Source organism: Meles meles, chromosome 18, assembly GCF_922984935.1.
Source record: "Meles meles chromosome 18, mMelMel3.1 paternal haplotype, whole genome shotgun sequence".
NCBI lineage: Eukaryota > Metazoa > Chordata > Mammalia > Carnivora > Mustelidae > Meles > Meles meles.
This window is the reverse complement of record NC_060083.1, coordinates 13,652,738-13,670,742: the sequence shown is the minus strand read 5'-3', so window position 1 is coordinate 13,670,742 and position 18,005 is coordinate 13,652,738. Positions and strand designations below refer to the sequence as shown.

The 18,005-nt window shown below is 53.2% G+C and overlaps 1 protein-coding gene across 7 annotated transcripts in view; it reads left to right on the top strand.

Annotated features, from left to right (window-relative positions):
• Positions 1 to 18,005, top strand: part of LOC123929077 (myosin phosphatase Rho interacting protein) — a 154,217-nt gene extending 136,212 nt beyond the window's left edge. For 4 of the 7 annotated variants that reach the window (XM_045984312.1, XM_045984313.1, XM_045984309.1 and 1 more), the window contains 6 exons: positions 2,455 to 2,614; positions 3,644 to 3,763; positions 4,525 to 4,611; positions 5,485 to 5,647; positions 6,618 to 6,703; positions 11,216 to 18,005. In XM_045984312.1, the coding sequence (XP_045840268.1) occupies positions 2,455 to 2,614; positions 3,644 to 3,763; positions 4,525 to 4,611; positions 5,485 to 5,647; positions 6,618 to 6,703; positions 11,216 to 11,287 (688 nt within the window). In that variant the 3' untranslated portion in view covers positions 11,288 to 18,005. Of the gene's footprint in view, positions 1 to 2,454; positions 2,615 to 3,643; positions 3,764 to 4,524; positions 4,612 to 5,484; positions 5,648 to 6,617; positions 6,704 to 7,253; positions 7,320 to 11,215 lie in introns of all 7 variants that reach the window. The other 3 variants (XM_045984310.1, XM_045984315.1, XM_045984311.1) reach the window with 2 other exon arrangements.

Sequence of the window (18,005 nt, the reverse complement as noted above, 5' to 3'; positions counted from 1 at the left end):
TATTCAACATAGTACTAGAAGTCCTAGCCTCAGCAATCAGAGAACAAAAAGAAATTAAAGGCCTCCAAATTGGTAAAGAAGAAGTCAAACTATCACTCTTCGCAGATGATATGACACTATATGTGGAAAACCCAAAAGACTCCACTCCAAAACTGCTAGAACTTGTACAGGAATTCAGTAAAGTGTCAGGATATAAAATCAATGCACAGAAATCAGTTGCATTTCTGTACACCAACAACAAGACAGAAGAAAGAGAAATTAAGGAGTCAATCCCATTTACAATTGTACCCAAAACTATAAGATACCTAGGAATAAACCTAACCAAAGAGACTAAGAATCTATACACAGAAAATTATAAAGTACTCATGAAAGAAATTGAGGAAGACACAAAAAAATGGAAAAATGTTCCATGCTCCTGGATTGGAAGAATAAATATTGTGAAAATGTCTATGCTACCTAAAGCAATCTACACATTTAATGCAATCCCTATCAAAATACCATCCATTTTTTTCAAAGAAATGGAACAAATAATACTAAAATTTATATGGAACCAGAAAAGACCTCGAATAGCCAAAGGAATATTGAAGAACAAAGCCAAAGTTGGTGGCATCACAATTCCGGACTTCAAGCTCTATTACAAAGCTGTCATCATCAAGACAGCATGGTACTGGCACAAAAACAGACACATAGATCAGTGGAACAGAATAGAGAGCCCAGAAATCGACCCTCAACTCTATGGTCAACTAATCTTCGACAAAGCAGGAAAGAATGTCCAATGGAAAAAAGACAGCCTCTTCAATAAATGGTGCTGGGAAAATTGGACAGCCACATGCAGAAAAATGAAATTGGACCACATCCTTACACCACACACGAAAATAGACTCCAAATGGATGAAGGACCTCAATGTGAGAAAGGAATCCATCAAAATCCTTGAGGAGAATGCAGGCAGCAACCTCTTCGACCTCAGCCACAGCAACATCTTCCTAGGAACAACGGCAAAGGCAAGGGAAGCAAGGGCAAAAATGAACTATTGGGATTTCATCAAGATCAAAAGCTTTTGCACAGCAAAGGAAACCGTTAACAAAACCAAAAGACAACTGACAGAATGGGAGAAGATATTTGCAAACGACATATCAGATAAAGGGCTAGTATCCAAAATCTATAAGGAACTTAGCAAACTCAACACCCAAAGAACAAACAATCCAATCAAGAAATGGGCAGAGGACATGAACAGACATTTCTGCAAAGAAGACATCCAGATGGCCAACAGACACATGAAAAAGTGCTCCACGTCACTCGGCATCAGGGAAATACAAATCAAAACCACAATGAGATATCACCTCACACCAGTCAGAATGGCTAAAATTAACAAGTCAGGAAATGACAGATGCTGGCGAGGATGTGGAGAAAGGGAACCCTCCTCCACTGTTGGTGGGAATGCAAGCTGGTGCAACCACTCTGGAAAACAGCATGGAGGTTCCTCAAAATGTTGAAAATAGAACTACCCTATGACCCAGCAATTGCACTACTGGGTATTTACCCTAAAGATACAAACATAGTGATCCGAAGGGGCACGTGTACCCGAATGTTTATAGCAGCAATGTCTACAATAGCCAGACTATGGAAAGAACCTAGATGTCCATCAACAGATGAATGGATCAAGAAGATGTGGTATATATACACAATGGAATACTATGCAGCCATCAAAAGAAATGAAATCTTGCCATTTGCGACGACGTGGATGGAACTAGAGCGTATCATGCTTAGTGAAATAAGTCAATCGGAGAAAGACAACTATCATATGATCTCCCTGATATGAGGACATGGAGAAGCAACATGGGGGGGTAGGGGGATAGGAGAAGAATAAATGAAACAAGATGGGATTGGGAGGGAGACAAACCATAAATGACTCTTAATCTCACAAAACAAACTGGGGGTTGCTGGGGGGAGGTGGGATTGGGAGAGGGGGAGCGGGCTATGGACATTGGGGAGGGGAGGCGAACCATAAGAGACTATGGACTCTGAAAAACAACCTGAGGGTTTTGAAGGGTCAGAGGTGGGAGGTTGGGGCAACCTGAGGGTTTTGAAGGGTCAGGGGTGGGAGGTTGGGGGAACAGGTGGTGGGTAATGGGGAGGGCACGTTTTGCATGGAGCACTGGGTGTTGTGCAAAAAGAATGAATACTGTTACGCTGAAAAAATAAATAAAATGGAAAAAAAAATATGCAAGGAAGGATGCAGGAGAGAGTCTGTAAGCTCTGCAGTACTTCCAGGCTGTCCCTTTTTTAGGTGGGTCCAAATTCGCTGAGACCACGGAATGCAGGGGACCTGCCCTCTGCTCAGCTCTTTGTGTTGTGTCTCGTCGTTCCTCAAGTTTCGTGATGGCGACTCGCAGGGCGTTTTAGAGGCCTGGCCCAGGGGTGCGGGCAGAGGGGTGAGCCGTGCCTTCTCCCCAGGGAGGAGTTGCAGTCAGTGCAGCGGGAGCTGGAGGTCCTCTCGGAGCAGTACTCCCAGAAGTGCCTGGAGAATGCCCACCTGGCCCAGGCGCTGGAGGCCGAGCGCCAGGCCCTGCGGCAGTGCCAGCGTGAGAACCAGGAGCTCAACGCCCACAATCAGGTGAGCCTGTGCCCAGGGGCGCTGCTAGAGTGGGGGGCTGGGCCTCACCTGAGGCGACTCTGGGTCGGAGTGGCCACCCCATCTGCAGGCATCTCCCTGATCTCTGACATTGCCCAGAACGGTGACAGAAACTCACTGCAGATGGGGGAGCTCGTGAACGAGCTGTTTAAATTTGGATTCCTTTGGGCTGTAGCCCTTCTGGGGTGCTGAGATGTCTCCTGAGCATTTCTGGATTTCTGCTTCGTCACTGCAAGGCAGGGCCTGAGAGGGAGGGTCATTACACCTGGTCCAGACCTCGTGTCCCCAAGGCTGGGACCATGTTAAATGTCCCCCAATCAAAGCCATACACTCTTCACATTTTTTTGGGTCAGATCATTCTCTTAAAATTTGCCTGTTCTTCAGAGAATTGGGGCGCATTTAAAATCCTGGCGAGGGAAAAGACTCGAGGTAGGTTTAGTTTGATAAAAGCTTCTCTGGCTTACCACTTGGACCACTCTGTGCATGACTACCAGCTCGTCCTCCCCTGGCACTGAGTACACGGCCGTGTTGGCCAGCTGCAGTCTCAAGGCCTCTGGGCCCACATTCCCCCAGTATGAGGGCGATCTGGCAGGACTGGTTCCCGGTAGTGACTGCAGTGGCCTAATGACCACCTATCAATTGGAAACAAGGTACAGAAAGGGAGCGGGGAAGGCGCCAAGAGAGCCCAACCCTACAGAAACTCAAGTTGGACAAGCCGTGACACGCATGGATACTAGTTAAGGTCACAAAAAGGTAGTGAGGATTATGGAGCTTGGTGTACACTATTCCACAAACACAGAGCGCACGTGAACGGCTGTCGCAGGGTCGTCCGTCACATGCAGTGGCTGCCTTGCCCGTGACCTCAGTGTGCAGCAGCCCTGCCTGTGGCCCCTCTACTCACACCCGTCCACCTCCTCCTTGAGAAACTGGCCTCTCCTGCTTGTGTGGTGTCCGTGCTGCCCCCAGGCGGCTCTGTGAAGCCTCCATCCTTGCTGTGTTGCTGTCCCGCAGGAGCTGAACAACCGCCTGGCTGCAGAGATAGCACGGTTACGGACATTGCTGACTGGGGACGCGGGCGGAGAGGCCGCTGGCTCCCCGCTCACACAGGGCAAGGATGCCTATGAGTTAGAGGTACTGCTCGGAGCCCCTTCACCCCGCTCTGAACCGCACACGTCCCGAGTGGGGACCAAGAGGTGCCCTCAGCTTATGGGGTCATGGCAGTGATGAGCGCTGGAGACAGCAAGAAGGATGTGGAAGGATGCAAATCCCCCAGGCAGCAAAAGAGAATAGCTGCCAGGCTGTGTGGGTGCATGGCAGGAGTGGCGTCCCCTCGGGAGGAGGCCGCAGGGTGCTCTAACCCCATACCCACAGTTCTGCCTCACCACAGATGCCGCCCCCACGAAGCGAAACATTTACTAGCCCTGCGAGCACCACAGCTCCTCACGGTCCCGAGCGCCGTGTTAGTCAGGGGCAGCAAGGTTTATTTTAAGTCAGAATGATTGATTCTTATGTCTTTCTATAAAAGCACTTAGATATTTCCCTGTTCAGTTCACATTTTATCGTGAACATCTGCTCACTGATGTGAAAGAGGCTGAGTGAGCCCGCAGTTTGAGCAGGGTGCTTTCCTGGGCCCCAGCCCGGGCACTCACTGTGGACCCATGGGCTGAAGAACAGGGTGCTCAGGTCCAGGAGGAATCACAGTGGTTTCTTCCTGTTTCTGTATGTGATGGGCCCCCTGTTAGCAACGGTCAGTGTGTTTGCTGGCATTGGTGGTTGCATGTCCCTGGGGAGGGAGCAGGTTCCCTGCTCGGCCCTCATGCCCTCATCTTTGCTTTCAAGACTCTGGAAGTCCCTTTGCTCCTAATGTCAGCCCCTAATTCCTGTTATTCTAGGTCTTACTGCGGGTCAAGGAGTCAGAAATACAGTACCTGAAGCAGGAGATCAGCTCTCTCAAGGATGAGCTACAGACGGCGTTGCGGGTAATGGTGCCTCCCGGTGGGAGACAGGTCTGAGGATGGGCTCGGGGCCGAGGGGGACGCCGGTCTCCAGAGCTCACAGAGGCCCTTGTGTGCTCAAACTGTAGGCTCTTCTGGAGCAGATTTCATTCTTATGAGGAATGTGATTTCAAAATTCAGCTCAAATTAAAATCCCAGCCTGTCAGCAGGTGTAGTAAAACTGAGGTCTCACCATGTTCCTGTCCTCCGTGCCTCCTCTGGGCTTTGGCAGGGACCGAGAGACCAGAGACAAATGTCGTCCTGGAAGGTGAGAGCTTGGCGACCCCACCTACCTCCACCAGGGCATTCTTGGAGGCAGGGAGGAGATGATGGGAGCCCTGGTGGCCATTCAGTCTCTTAGGAAGTCCAAGACAGGGGCTGTCTGGCTGGCTTAGTCAGTAAAGCATCTGCCTTCAGCTCAGGTCATGATACCAGAGTCCTGGCATCGAGCCCCTCGTTAGGCTCCCTGCTCAGTGGAGAGTCTGCCTCTCCCTCTCTGTCTGCCTCTACCCCTAGCTCATGCTCGCATGTTCTCTATCTCAAATAAGTAAATAAAACCTTTAAAAAAAAAAAAAAATGGAAATCTGAGACAGAGGGTGTTTTCCAAGAGGTCTGCGGTGGGTCAGGGCCATGCCTGTGTTTGCCAGAGCTCCTGGGGATGCTCTCCTTGCATCCGACAGAGACTCCGGGCTGTGCCTATTTCTTCACTTCATACTGAGTGTCGCCTCTGGAAGACAGGCGTCTGCCTGCCTCCCGGCGGGAGGTGGCAGCCCCCAGTCATTCTGCGGCGCGTTCCTGCCCCGGGGAGACGGACTGCCCAGCCTGTAACCTCCGCTTGCTTCTGCCCTTATCCCCAAGGACAAGAAGTATGCTAGTGACAAGTACAAGGACATCTACACAGAGCTCAGTATTGTGAGGGCAAAGGCCGACTGCGACATCAGCAGGTTGAAAGAGCAGCTGAAAGCAGCGACGGAAGCACTGGGTGAAAAATCCCCGGAAAACACCCCCATGTCAGGATACGGTGAGTTCCAGACTGTTTCCGCTCAGCCAGCCAGGTGTTAGTGACCGTGGTGGTGCTGGCGGGTAGGTAGGGACAAGGTCACTTGAGTAGCCATTGGAGGACTAGTCAGCTATCGTTCTGGAATCAGGCAATACCCGAGCACCACTCAGAATCAAACTATAGACTAACTCTGGAAGCTGGGTCACCAGGTGACAACAGGGGCTGCTCCTGAGGGGGACCCCAGGGTGGCCTGGGCCACTGAGAGAGGAAGGCTTAGAATTTTCGGGGGGAGTGCTTAGGTCCTGTGCGCTGCCAGTTGACCTTCTGAAGAACGAGTGCAAGGAAATGTGCGAACAAGGAAACTTGCCACAGATGGAGGCCCGTGGCTTCACAACACGGTGAAATACCAGCCGTTCTTAAGAGAAACCAGGTAAAGGTTTCTGTTTCGATGTGGAAAGAGATCGGTAGCTATACCAAGTAGAAGCCCCACTCCAGCAGGACACATGGCATGGGGGGACCCAGTGTACATTGAGTTAGAAGCCGTTTTTAAAAAGTCCGAAGCACTTTACCCCAAAGGGAGTGGTGGTTGTCTCAGTGCGAGTGGATCGCGACTCTCGCTCTTCTGCTTTATGACACTGCTGGGTCGCCGGGGGAGGGTGGGGGCATTAAATAAGTAATGGAGCAGTGGGTCCATGCAGCAGCCCCGGACAGAAGGTCCTAACCCACGCCCGCCTGCCCCGCGCCGTGCAGACACAGGTGGCAGGAGCCTGGTGCGGGGCCACATGCGTGCCTTCTGGCCAATCTGGTGCTTTGCGTGCTCCCAGAAGGAGCTAGCGTGTTTTATGGTCATTGGCTTTGTTTTCTCTTAAAGTTGTTTAGGAAATGCCATAGGTGTGTGGTGGTAACAGTAAGCCTGAGAGATGTTTAAACATTTTGTCTGGTTCCACAAGGTTTTATAAAATGAAAGTAATGGATCTATTTGCTCCTTCAGATATAATGAAATCTAAAAGCAACCCTGACTTCTTAAAGAAAGACAGATCCTGTGTCAGCCGGCAACTCCGAAACATCAGGTCCAAGGTGAGGCTGGGGTGCAGCCCCAGGGTGTGTGGGGCTCTCGGACGTTAGAGAGGAGCCAGAGTCAGAGCCCACCACGGGCTGCACAGGGCGTCCTCGGTCCCAGAACTCGTCTAGCTCCACATGCCTACCTTCTGGGCCAGTTCTGGTGGGCCAGTTCTGGTGGCTTCGAGCGCTGTGTCTCCTTCATGCCAAAGTGGAACCGACTTCTGACAGTGATGGTTGAGGGGCCAGGCCTACAAGAAAGAAGCAGGGCTTGAAGTGAATTCGACTTTGGACTTCCGAGGCCAGATTTTTCCCCCAGACCCTCCCTGGGCCCTTCCCACTCCGTCTATACTTCACGTGGCTCTCGTTTAATCCTGATGCCGCCTACCTTCCAGAGAAGCAGCAGCCTACACCTCCTCTCCCAGCCACAGCGTAGCTCCCCCCAGCATGTCCCCTGCCCGCTGCCCACCTCTCTGCGGGAAGGATGGGCGGAGGGTGGGAGTGATGAGCATGTTGCATTTAGGATTTATTGTGTGTGTGTCTTATTTTTTGCTCTTTCCTCTGACAGTCCGTAATTGAGCAGGTCTCATGGGATAACTGAAACGAGCCCGCTTCCAGGTCCCCAGTCGTGTAGGTAAACCACCTCTCACCACCCACCCACCTGCCACCCTCGAGGGGGCGGCTGCCTGCATGCACGGCTCACACCTCCACAGCAAGCTCCTGTGTCACTGTTCCTTTATCTGCTCCAGCAAGCACATACACCGTCCTGGTCGGTCTCTGTAACCTGTTCTGGGGACTTCACTGGCCCTTTAACCTCTTCCCAGAGTTGACCCTTTGCTGAGGAGTGCTGTCCCCAGCTTGACAGGTGGCCCGTAGTGGCAGCATCTTGGGTAGGCGTGGGCCTGTGAGTGGCCCCTGGCACTGGTCAGCGTGTGTGACGATTGATCTGTGCATTCCACGTTCTCTGGGAAACCCATCTTGCCCTCTGTCAGGAGCGGTGCTGACAGAGACCCAGCAGCCACTGACAAGCAGAGTGTCCCATCGCTCAGAACCCCCACCGACTCGGTTCACAGGCCAAGGCAGGACAGAACCTGGGTTTCAGGGAGCCAGTGCCTTGTGGGCATAGCCGGGAAAGCAGCTCAGCGGAGTGAGAGGACTCGGGGGGACTGGGGCTGAAGGCTTACCGGCACTTTTTTGGTTTTTGTTGGAACAAAACAAAAGCTTCTCTCTGGGTGCCACGGATGGCAGAAGTATAAAGAAAGGAGGCAGGGGCACCAAGTTGCTGGCTGAGAAATGAGAAACATTAGCCTGTTGGCAAACATGCAGGAGGACGGTGGTCCCGGCCCGGAGAGCCCCAGTCCCCACACCAGGCCGTGTGCCCAGGTGCACAGCCGCTCCCTCCAGAGCGTGCTTCCGGCCGAGCTGACTTCATCTCATGCTCTGACGAGAAGGTTAAGGGCTGCAGGAAGAACCCCGGGACTGGGCCGTACTCCTGGAACAGGGGACACTGACATGAGCTCAGGGCCTCACAGCACGGCTAATCTTGTTTACGTGCCTACGGCTCACTCAGGCAGGAGCCACAGGCCAACATCCTCTGGCTAAGGGGCGCGAGCGCAGTGGCTTGGGCGACATGGGTTTGCTTTAGGAAGACTTCTAAGAAAATCTCAAGTATCTTGAATCTAGTCGGTTTGGTTTATATTTGTTATAGCCACAAATCATTATAACCAAATGTGGCTTAGGCTTGATTGTAAACTTGGTTTGGGCTTTTTCTGTAAACATGAAAAACATTCTGTTTAGCAAAAGTAGAACTTGTACTTTGCCTTACGGTTTTCTTATCAAAGATTCTATTTTCTATTTGAGGTTGAACTGTAGCTGTTGTAAGTTCACTGTTCGTGATTTAGGCCTCGTGCCCATGCCTCTAAATGACGGTCAGTGAAAAACTTCTGCCCTCTCCCTTCTGGAATCCCTTGCAGCAGTGCGGCTGCCCTGGCAAGACAGGGGTGTGTGTGTGTGTGTGTGTGATTAAAAATACACAAGATTCTGGACAAAGGGGCAGAAAATCAGTGAAAAGACCTTTATCAATAAGGGCCTTCTCAGGGCCTGTGCTGGGAAACCTTTTATGCCAGCTAGGGAAGAGCTAATGCCAACGTAGAAAGTGGGAAAACTGTCAGGCACACCCACAGAGGTCTGACTGGGCCTCCGGGGCAGCCTCAGACTCTCAGAGGTGCCAGGCCCAGACAGGAGTGGGAAGAAGCCCAGGAGTGGGGTTTTCCAGATGTCTCTGAGTGCATGTTGATCTTGCCGAGTTTCCGGTGTGTTAGTGTTCAGGCACAGTCCCGCTGATGCGTGTAGAAAGACAGGACATTGCAGTGTCCTTAGGGACTTGTGTTGTGATGCCAAGCGAGGCTGGACCTGTTCGCAATGTCAGCAGGCGCTCACACTCACACATGGCTGTCCTTTCCCTGGAGTTCCCTGCCGCCGCTGCCACAGGAAGACTGGGGAATGAAGTTGCCCAGAAACTGAACCTGTCCTTGGTGCTGTTTGATATGGGATCTTACGCATACCGTCTTCTGTCCTTTATCGACGTCCTATTTTTATATCCTGCCTCACTCAGAAAGATAGAAAGTCTCAGTGCCCGTTAAGGCAGGCTCTGTTTAAGAGCTTCATGGCTTTTCTGGTATTGAGACCAGAGGGAACCTTTCCCCATAGGTTCTCATGAAGGCCCCTGTCTGGTAGTGTGAGTATGGGGTCACAGAGGCACTTGGTGGGGAAACCGGCCGTGTGGGAGGAACGAGTCCGGGAGCCACGGTATACCCCAAGGACCCTTGTCTGGATGCACAGGGCCATTGTGTGGCTCCGTTCTTCCCACCGTTACAGCTCTAGTGTACAGTGGTATGTGGCACTGGGCACACAGCCTTTGGCTGCCCCTCGTCGCCCTGCTCCCCAGCTACAGTCGTGAGCACAGCAGGGACTCTGACAGGGCATGGTGGGGAGCACACCCCCGGCAGGACATTCGCTATCCTTTGAATGGCTAGAACAAAGTGGTGTGCACGGGACACACCTGCCTGTGTGCCCGGCACTTAGGTGTGGGGCCTCCCGCATCGTGGCCATGCGTGCCCAGCACGTGTCTGAGATGACCTGCTGTGTACAAGGCAGCTTGGTCTGAAGCACTTGGGAGAAGACCCGAGAGCATCTGAGGCAATTACGTGCATTAAGGGAATTTCAGGTTCAGAATGGGACATGGATTTGCCCCTACCCCCCAGCCGACCAAGTAGCAAGCTTCAACAGTGACCCTAACCATTTGCTTACGTTGAGGTCCATCTGGACCAGTGGGTTTCGGAAAGGTTAGCCGTAGAACCCTTTATTTAAAAAAAAAAAAAAAAAAAGTTGGCTTTATTCATTTACACACATAACAGCTCCACGGTATAGAAAGTAAGCAGAGCTGTTCTGTGTGATGTGGGGGAAGCCCCTTGTAGGCAGCCGGGTCCCACAGGCCACACTCGCGGGCTTTGACGCATCAGGCCAAGCCACATCGGGAGCCCCAGGAGCTTGTCACAGCTGGAAACGGCAGGCTGGGCTCTCTAGGCCCATGGGAGCAGCCTGTGCTCTGATTAAGGGGCAAAGCTCATGTGATCATCGGGGGCCTGTACCCAGGTCAGCTCTAGCCCGTGCCAGCCAGCCCCGGGAACTGGCCCTCTGAGGCTGGAGTTGAGATTTGCCACAGAGATCCCGTGGCCGCTGAGGCACCAGTCCTATCCGAATCAATGCCAGAGTCTCCTCAGTCATGCTCCGAGGAGATCATCCTGCCCTCACCGAGAGAGCAGATCTTTGGCAAAAGCCTCTAAGAGTAAAGCGGGACATATTTTGTCCCCTGGTAGCAAAGTGTCACTCATTCGGAACCCACAGATTTAAACTTTGCCGAGGTCACACATGAAGAGAGTATTGGCTTCACATTCTGAAAATCGTAGTAAATACGTTGACGTGTTCCCAGGTCCCCAGTAACAGCGAATCCCGCCGGGCTGTTGCTCGGGGAGTGCCAGGAGCGGGCCTGAGGTGGCAGGCGCAGCCGGGGTGGGGGTAGCCCAGGGAGGAGAGCTCTGCAGCCACACACCACCAGCCACGCCTGGGAGGTCTGTAGGCCGCCTCCCAACGCTCAGCGTCACAGTCACGGAAGAAGTAGAGGTGGACAGACGCCCCTGGGAGAAGGATGTGGACGGGTGGATTTCTAGCTCTTGGCACAGCTTTTGCCCCTGGCTGAACTGATCTAGTCGCTGCTTGTCTGAAGAGCCCTAAGCTCAGAACTCAGCTGCTTACACATGTGGTCTGTTTCTCTGGGTTTTTCCTTTCTCATCCGGATAACACCATCTCACAGGGGACGGCTCTCTCCTTAGCATGCCCCACTAATCTCTCGAGGAGCCCTTCCTGCCCCACCTGCACCCCGGCACCTGCACCTCTGCCTGACTGCAGCCGCGCCCATGGCGCTGGCCGGGCGGTTAACGGTCTCTCTCTCTTGCTCTCGTCTCCACCCAGAGTCTGAAGGAAGGCCTGACGGTGCAAGAACGCTTGAAGCTCTTTGAATCCAGGGACTTGAAGAAAGACTAGCCGTGTCTCGTTCCACTTGAACACGCACCCCTCCCAGCCTGCAGCAGCACTACCCGAGCGCTGCTTTTTGTCTGTACCTTTATTTTTTATTATTATTATTATTGTTATGTTGTCATCATTAACTGTGGGTATGGATGCATGAGAGACTGGTCTATGGGTTGTTCACACCGTTCCCTGCTGTGTTGATTCCAGCTTCCTATGTCTTTGTCAAAGCTTTTTTTCCATGGTATTCTCAAATTAGCGAAGCAGCGGGGGCCAGGAGGGCCGTCCGCTCCCGGCCAGGGTCTGCTCAGAGCCCCCGCCCGCCGCTGTCCACCGCACTCACTGTCAGTATTAAGGCCCAACAGCCTGTTGATAAGCTAGCTCGTCCCGCTGGATGCAGGGTGCAGAGTCAGCCCGGGCGGCTCTTGCTGGGCTGCATGTGGGCCCTGTGGGGAGAGAGCAGGGCATCAGCTGAGTGCGCTGGCAACCTGTGCGCCTGCTGGAGGAGCTGGAGGAGCAGGTAGGGGGCGTGGCCCAGAGCCTGCATTCACTGCCTCTGGCTCTGGAGGACAGCACTTTGTACTCGTCCCACTACTTCAGCTTAGAGCCACACCCCAGATCATCGTGGGGAACCTTTCACAACCTGGAAAATGTCGAAAGCAGCCATTCCTATTTTTGTTTGTTTTTTATTAAATCTTGCACAAAACCCCGGCCCCTCTCATTCCTTCCTACGCTCGTTGCTTTCTTGGTCACTGGCAGCCCTGCTCTCTCTGTAAAGACTTATGAGTGTTGCCCTGCGGCCCCAGGGTTTCAGACTGAGCTTGCAAACGGTGATGAATTCAGTCCTTGAGGGGGAAGCCTGCTCAGGTGCTGAGCCTTTCTGAAAGAAACCTCCACGTTGCTTTTGAGAAGGTTGAGTGAAGACCCCTATGTTAAGTCAAGAAGAAAGTAGAGAGGATGTTGGAGTCAGATGAAAACTGCCCTTATTACATGTTTTTAACTCTAACCTGAGCTCTGAAAAGTTCTCTTGCAGCGTTCAGAGAGCCCAAAGTAAACCTATACCAAGAGAGTTGCTTTTTCTACCAGTTGGAGTGAGACCTTGGAACTGTCAGGAAACGCCGCAGTGGTTCTCGGGAGTCTCCTGCCCTGGGGTTTCCGTCGTGGCGCTGGGAAGACCAGCAGTCGTTTTAAGATGAGCAGCCCAGACGAACGGCAGCGGTGCCGAGGTCTTCAGGGCGGGCAGGAAGCATCGGCAGAGAGTGAGCGGGGTCCTGTTCTGGTCTCGCTGTGTCAGTGCTTCTGTTAGGTCTGCGGCCCCTGGAAAAGGCACCACGCCATGTCTCTAGATTCAGTAAAGGCCAGGGTCAGCCGGGAAAGCCCTGGCAGGGCCTGGGGCATGCCCTCTTCTCACTGGAGTAATCTCTGAGCTCCCCCTGGCACTGAGCCTTTCCCTTAACAGCTTCCAGACTCTTAATCCATACCTGTCACTCCTTGGCTGCTTTTCTCCCATGTTTTCAAAAGCAAGAGACTATTAGGTCTGTTTTTTTCACTCTGCTGCTCAGACACTGCTCCCTGCACCACCCCCCTGTAGACTGGTGGTATTTTTAGAAAGGACCATGATTTTGTGCATGGGCCTCTCAGAATAGGAGCGTAAAGAAGGGATGCTCAGCCCCCGGGGCCCATTCCCCAAAACGCTGTCTAATATGTGTGTTCTCGCAGCAGAGGTGTGCTGTCCCGAAGGATCTGATGGGACGGGGCCGCGTCGCCTGGCCTCTCTGCGGGCTCCTGCTGCCCTGGGTACTCTGGCTCTCCTCCAAGCAGCCCCCTCCCTGCCTCCAGCCCTCCCACCTTCCTGGCAGGGTCACTGTGCCAAGTCAGCTCGTGGCTGCAGTGCTCTGACCAGGTCAAAGAGCACCATATGCGCTTGTCTTCATCCTTTCCCCTCGGGGTTCACCCTCCGAATTCTGGGAACATGAGTTGAGAGCAGCATGTGGAGGTCAAAGGCAGAGACAGGGAAACCCCTCCTGTCACCGCAGCCTCTTGAAGGCTCCTCCTCCTCACCCCAGAGACAAGAAGTCATGGTCCTGGGGCTGCTATCCTCTGGAGGTTACCAGGAAGCGAGCTAGAAATGGGGGCACTCTGGTTCCTTTCCAGCAAGAGGCTGCTCCCACCGCAGCCTCCAGAAGAAGCGCCGAACCGAGCCTGGTCTTGCCGAACGTCGCACAGTGACCATGGCTGTCGGACTAAGACCTGGGACAAGCTGCCTGCTGAGGGGCCCGTCCTCTGGCTGGAGGGAGCAGGCAGAACAGAACAAAGAGGGGTTTCAATGAGCACCTGTGTGTCTCACCCCAGTGCCCACTCCGCCCTGCAGGCCCCCGAGCCCCCCGGGAAGAATTCAGCCACCAGGTGCCCGAGAGAAGAGAGTACAGTTGAGGAGGTGGAGTTGGTTTCTGTGCTGGTGGTGGAGGAGGGTCCTTTGGGGGCTGCGGATGGGGTCATGTGGATGATTGTCAGGGGCGCTCCCACCACCCCTGGGGTGGACTGCACAGCAGGAGTGTCCCCACTGCCCTGGGGGCAGGGGCATGACATGAGAACAGGGATCTAGTCTGCGCAGTCATGTTTTCTTTCCTGGTCACCGGTCATCTGTAACCCGCCGGTCCCTGCAAGTCAGCCCCACCAGACACATGCAGGGGGAGACCGCTCCGCTGGACGGCTCTCGGGAAGGCAGACAGATGTTACGGTGAACACACGGCTGCACACGGGGCCGCGCCCTGCTGCTTGGACTCCTTCAGCGGTGCCTGTCCGGGGGTGAGAGCCAGCCTTCCGGGCCCAGTGGCTGTCTGTGGCCCCCTTCGGCACCGTGGCAGGTACAGGAGGTGGCAGACGGAGCACTCCGTCATTGGAAATGGAGGCTTGTGCCATCAGGCATCAAAATGGGTCTGAATTTGAGGGAGGAAGCCGCGGCTGTCCTCGAGCGACAGGTGGAGGCCACGGTGGGGATGTGTGGTTTGTCAGGAGCCCAGAGCAGAGGCCTCTCCCCAGGAATCCACAAGTAGAGAGGCAGAGGACAAGGGAAGTCTGTCACCCGCTCCCTGGCTAACAGTGAGCCAGCAGGGGTCTCACAAGGGAACAGGGAAAGAGGGGGAATCGCAGTGTTTAACAGAACTGTGACCCTCGGAGTCTGCCTGAAGGGGATGTGGACAGATGAGGCCAGGAGACGAAACCAACGGCATGAGAAATAGCTTTTTAGAGATCTCGTGAATACTCTGGAACACTGACTGCTGGCCTGAGGATGGAACGTGACCCCTTTTGTCACTGCTGCCTGGTGCTCCCCTTGGCAAGTCTGTTTTTCAGCTCATCCTGGGCCTGAGGCAGCGTATGAGGCCGCCCCCTCTGGGCCTGCAGCTCAGGGCCTACCCCAGGACCCCCTCTCTGTGGCCATAAAATGACAGCTGTGCCGGGCCCCATGCGCTCGCTGGCTAACCCCCGGGGGCTGGTCCCCACTCCCCTGAGCCAGCCGGCAGGGAACTTCTCCAGAAGGTTCCTCCCTCCCACCCATGCTGGTAACTTCCCCGGCTCCAGAAGGCCCCTTGCTCCTTAGGCTGCCTCGGGCTCCGGGCAAGGACAGCTCTCCTCTCCCCTCCTTGGTGCCCGCTGGCCAGCTTCATGGCTGACCTCATGCCTGAGTTTGGAGGCGGTTCTCCAGGGACTCAAAGCTGTTTTCAGTTAGAGTAGAAGGCCTGTAACCCATCAGCCGGTCCTCTTAATGTAAGAGGATTCCTGAAAGGAATTTTCCTCCTCATTGTTCTAAAGAAGCTTGGAATTTTTAACACTTTCCATTCTAGACACAATTTTACAAAGCCAGAAAACTAAAACCCAATTCAGTGACCCCCACCCTTTTATCACCGAGAAAGCCTGGATTGGGGGAGGGTATTTTCAGAGGTTCACAAAGGACAGGAAAGTATGTATAGAATTCCACTTAGCAGGAATTAGATACTGAAAGGGAAACAGCTTGGCATGCTCACCGGAAGCTTCAGTTCTCCAGAAGCTTCAGTCATGTGGAATCCCTCCCGCCCTGAACACACCGAAACTGCGCCATGGCTGTGTTTTCTGTTAGGCGTCTGCTGGGTCACTGGGTCTGAACTTCTGTCCCGGCGCCCGGCCCCACAGTCCCACCCTTCCCACCGGCTCGGGAACCGGCTGGTGCAAAGGCTTCTGAAAGTTCCAGTGTTGGCACGCTGCTCTCTTCCTCTTCTGTCTTGGGCCCCTCTGCCTCGGGTCCCTGTTGAGAGAGGAGGCCCTCGGCCCCCAGCCAGCCCACCGGCGACTGGGAAGGAGCACAGGTGGGTCTGCCATGCGCTTCCCACCTGGGACTTTCTCCGGCCTTTCCCTGCCAAAATATCCCTAAAAGGTGTGTGCTCAGACGTTGCACGTCTAATCCTAGGAAAGGTCTTTTTACCCACCTGAGATTGGGCCAAAAGCTAAAGTCCATGACTGTTCTCAGCACTGAGTAGGACACTGTGGACACGTCTCCTTCCATGGCCACATCCGCCCGGTCCTCTGAGTGCTCTTAGGACGTGGGGCCTGTTGTAGCTGGGAACGGTGCACTCTGGTCGCACACCCGGACGCACGCTTAGCCAGCTCATGCTTTCCTCAGTTGAAGACTGAAGTTAAGAATCCCCCTGCAGTGAGTCTGGTGAAACCACTGGTTTGGGATCCTTTGCTAGGAAGCCATGACCCACACGCAGTGGAAACGAACAGTATCGCCGTCTCCCAAGGGCTCTCTGCTGGAGAGACCCTGCCTCATTCTTGTGCCCTTTGGAGAACAAGTTGCAAGTGTTCTTGTTTCTTTGTAAAGGGAAGAGGGTTCCCATCTCCAAGTGTTTCAGCAGAGTAGGAGGAATCCGTCAGCCCCCCGCCTCCGGTGTAGGGAGCCAGGACGGCCGCTCAGATGCAGCCCAGGCCCTTGTCCTCTCCGCATCTACATGGGCTTTGGGAAGAGAAGCCGCTGTGCGCTCCGTGTGGATGCCAGCCTCTCTGTATTGACAAGCAGTTGTGTTTATTTTGTTTAAAATAACCTGTATATTATCCAGAGTGAGCAGTGTTACTATTACTCGGAAGTTACCGCAGGGATTTTTTTGTGTGTGACAAAGTTTGTGTGGGTTTAAAAAAATAAAATCCCATGCAGACCTCCCTTTGTAAGCTAGGGCCGATGGCTTTGAGTACAATCTTGAACTCTACCCAACATATAAGGAAATGTTTTCATGACTGATGTATCTTTTTAAAAGCTGTGGCCACTTCACGGGGTGGGGGGGCTGTAAAGAGCATATGACAGTCTCTGAGATGACAGCAGGCCTGCCTCCGTGCCCGCTGCCCGTGCAAGAACACGGCGGTGCTCCCCGCCAGAGCACTCCGAGCCCTGCAGGGAGAGCAGCAGGGAGAGAACCTGGGCCGGGCTCGTGGACGACCTGGAGGGAGATGTCATTTCGAGCACAGTTGTGGCGGGACTGGCCTGAATGGGTGACCTGGGAGCTCTTGCCGGGCTGAGCGTCTGCATCTCCTCAACTCCTGGGTTCTATGGCGGGACGGCATCAAGGCACCAACCTGGCCACGCTGTCACTTTACTGCAGGTGTCCGCGGCCATGTGCGGTCACAGCATCTCAGAACTGGATCGTCTGGTACTCAGGCTGAACCAGGAGGGCGTGCGGGGGGAGGCACAAGTCCATGGCGGCCGGTCAGGGGGCGACTTCCCAGGACACAGTTGGAACACCGCGAAGGAGCGGAGTTCTGGAAAGGTGGTGGTCACCGGCACAGTGCACCTGCCCCGTCACTTGTCCCAGGCCTCTGTCTTTGCCCTTTGCACTAGTAACACACATTTCAGTTTTGTTTCATAGGAAGCTAGGAATAGGTCATATAAAGAACACTAAAGTCATTATTGTGTCACGTTTCTATCACAAAACCAATGAAAGTGGATTTTAGGATTTACCTTTAGTATTAACGACTTATCTACTGATTGATTGTTAGGACTTAAAACCAGTTAAGTGATAAGAATTCTTGTGGTTTTCCTAAGTAATATTTATAAAATGTAAAGTTTCTAAGTGACTCCTTAACAACTGTAATTCTTTAACTTTTCTCACTACTAGACTCTTCTATTGGCGTGAATGTCTCAGGTCAGCTGTTAGGGACATGACGCGGAGCTGCGGGAGGAGCTCACGTGGGGACAGTGGAGTGTGTGCGTGCAGTTTTCTGCTGTGATGAGTCGGACATAATCCACAGCATTCGTTTCTGCCACAGCGAATTCTTTCATCCATCAGGTGATATTCCAGCCACAAGCGTGTATGATTCTAACGGGTGTTTAATTTCTGTACTAATGCTAAACGATAATGTTCACCAAACCCAAAGTGCCGTTCAGAGGTGCGCAGAGGCCCGGGGAGTGCTGGGCTGCGGGGCAACCTTTGGTCTGCGCCTTCCTCCCCAACAGACAAGCCTGGCCAGCCGAGCCGCCCTCCCTCTGGGACAATTCAAGATGGTGATGGTGTTGTTTTGGCTTTTTTTTTTTTTAATTAACAGAGTTTCTGAAGGACTGTTCACTACAATTTGAAGTGTTACTTTGTCAGAATATTTATTCCTTTGTGTGACATGCTAGATTCCCACGGATGTCGCTGATCATTTCTACTTTGTAAATATTACCTAACTTTACATAAACTATATCATAATAAACTATTTTTGCATCACC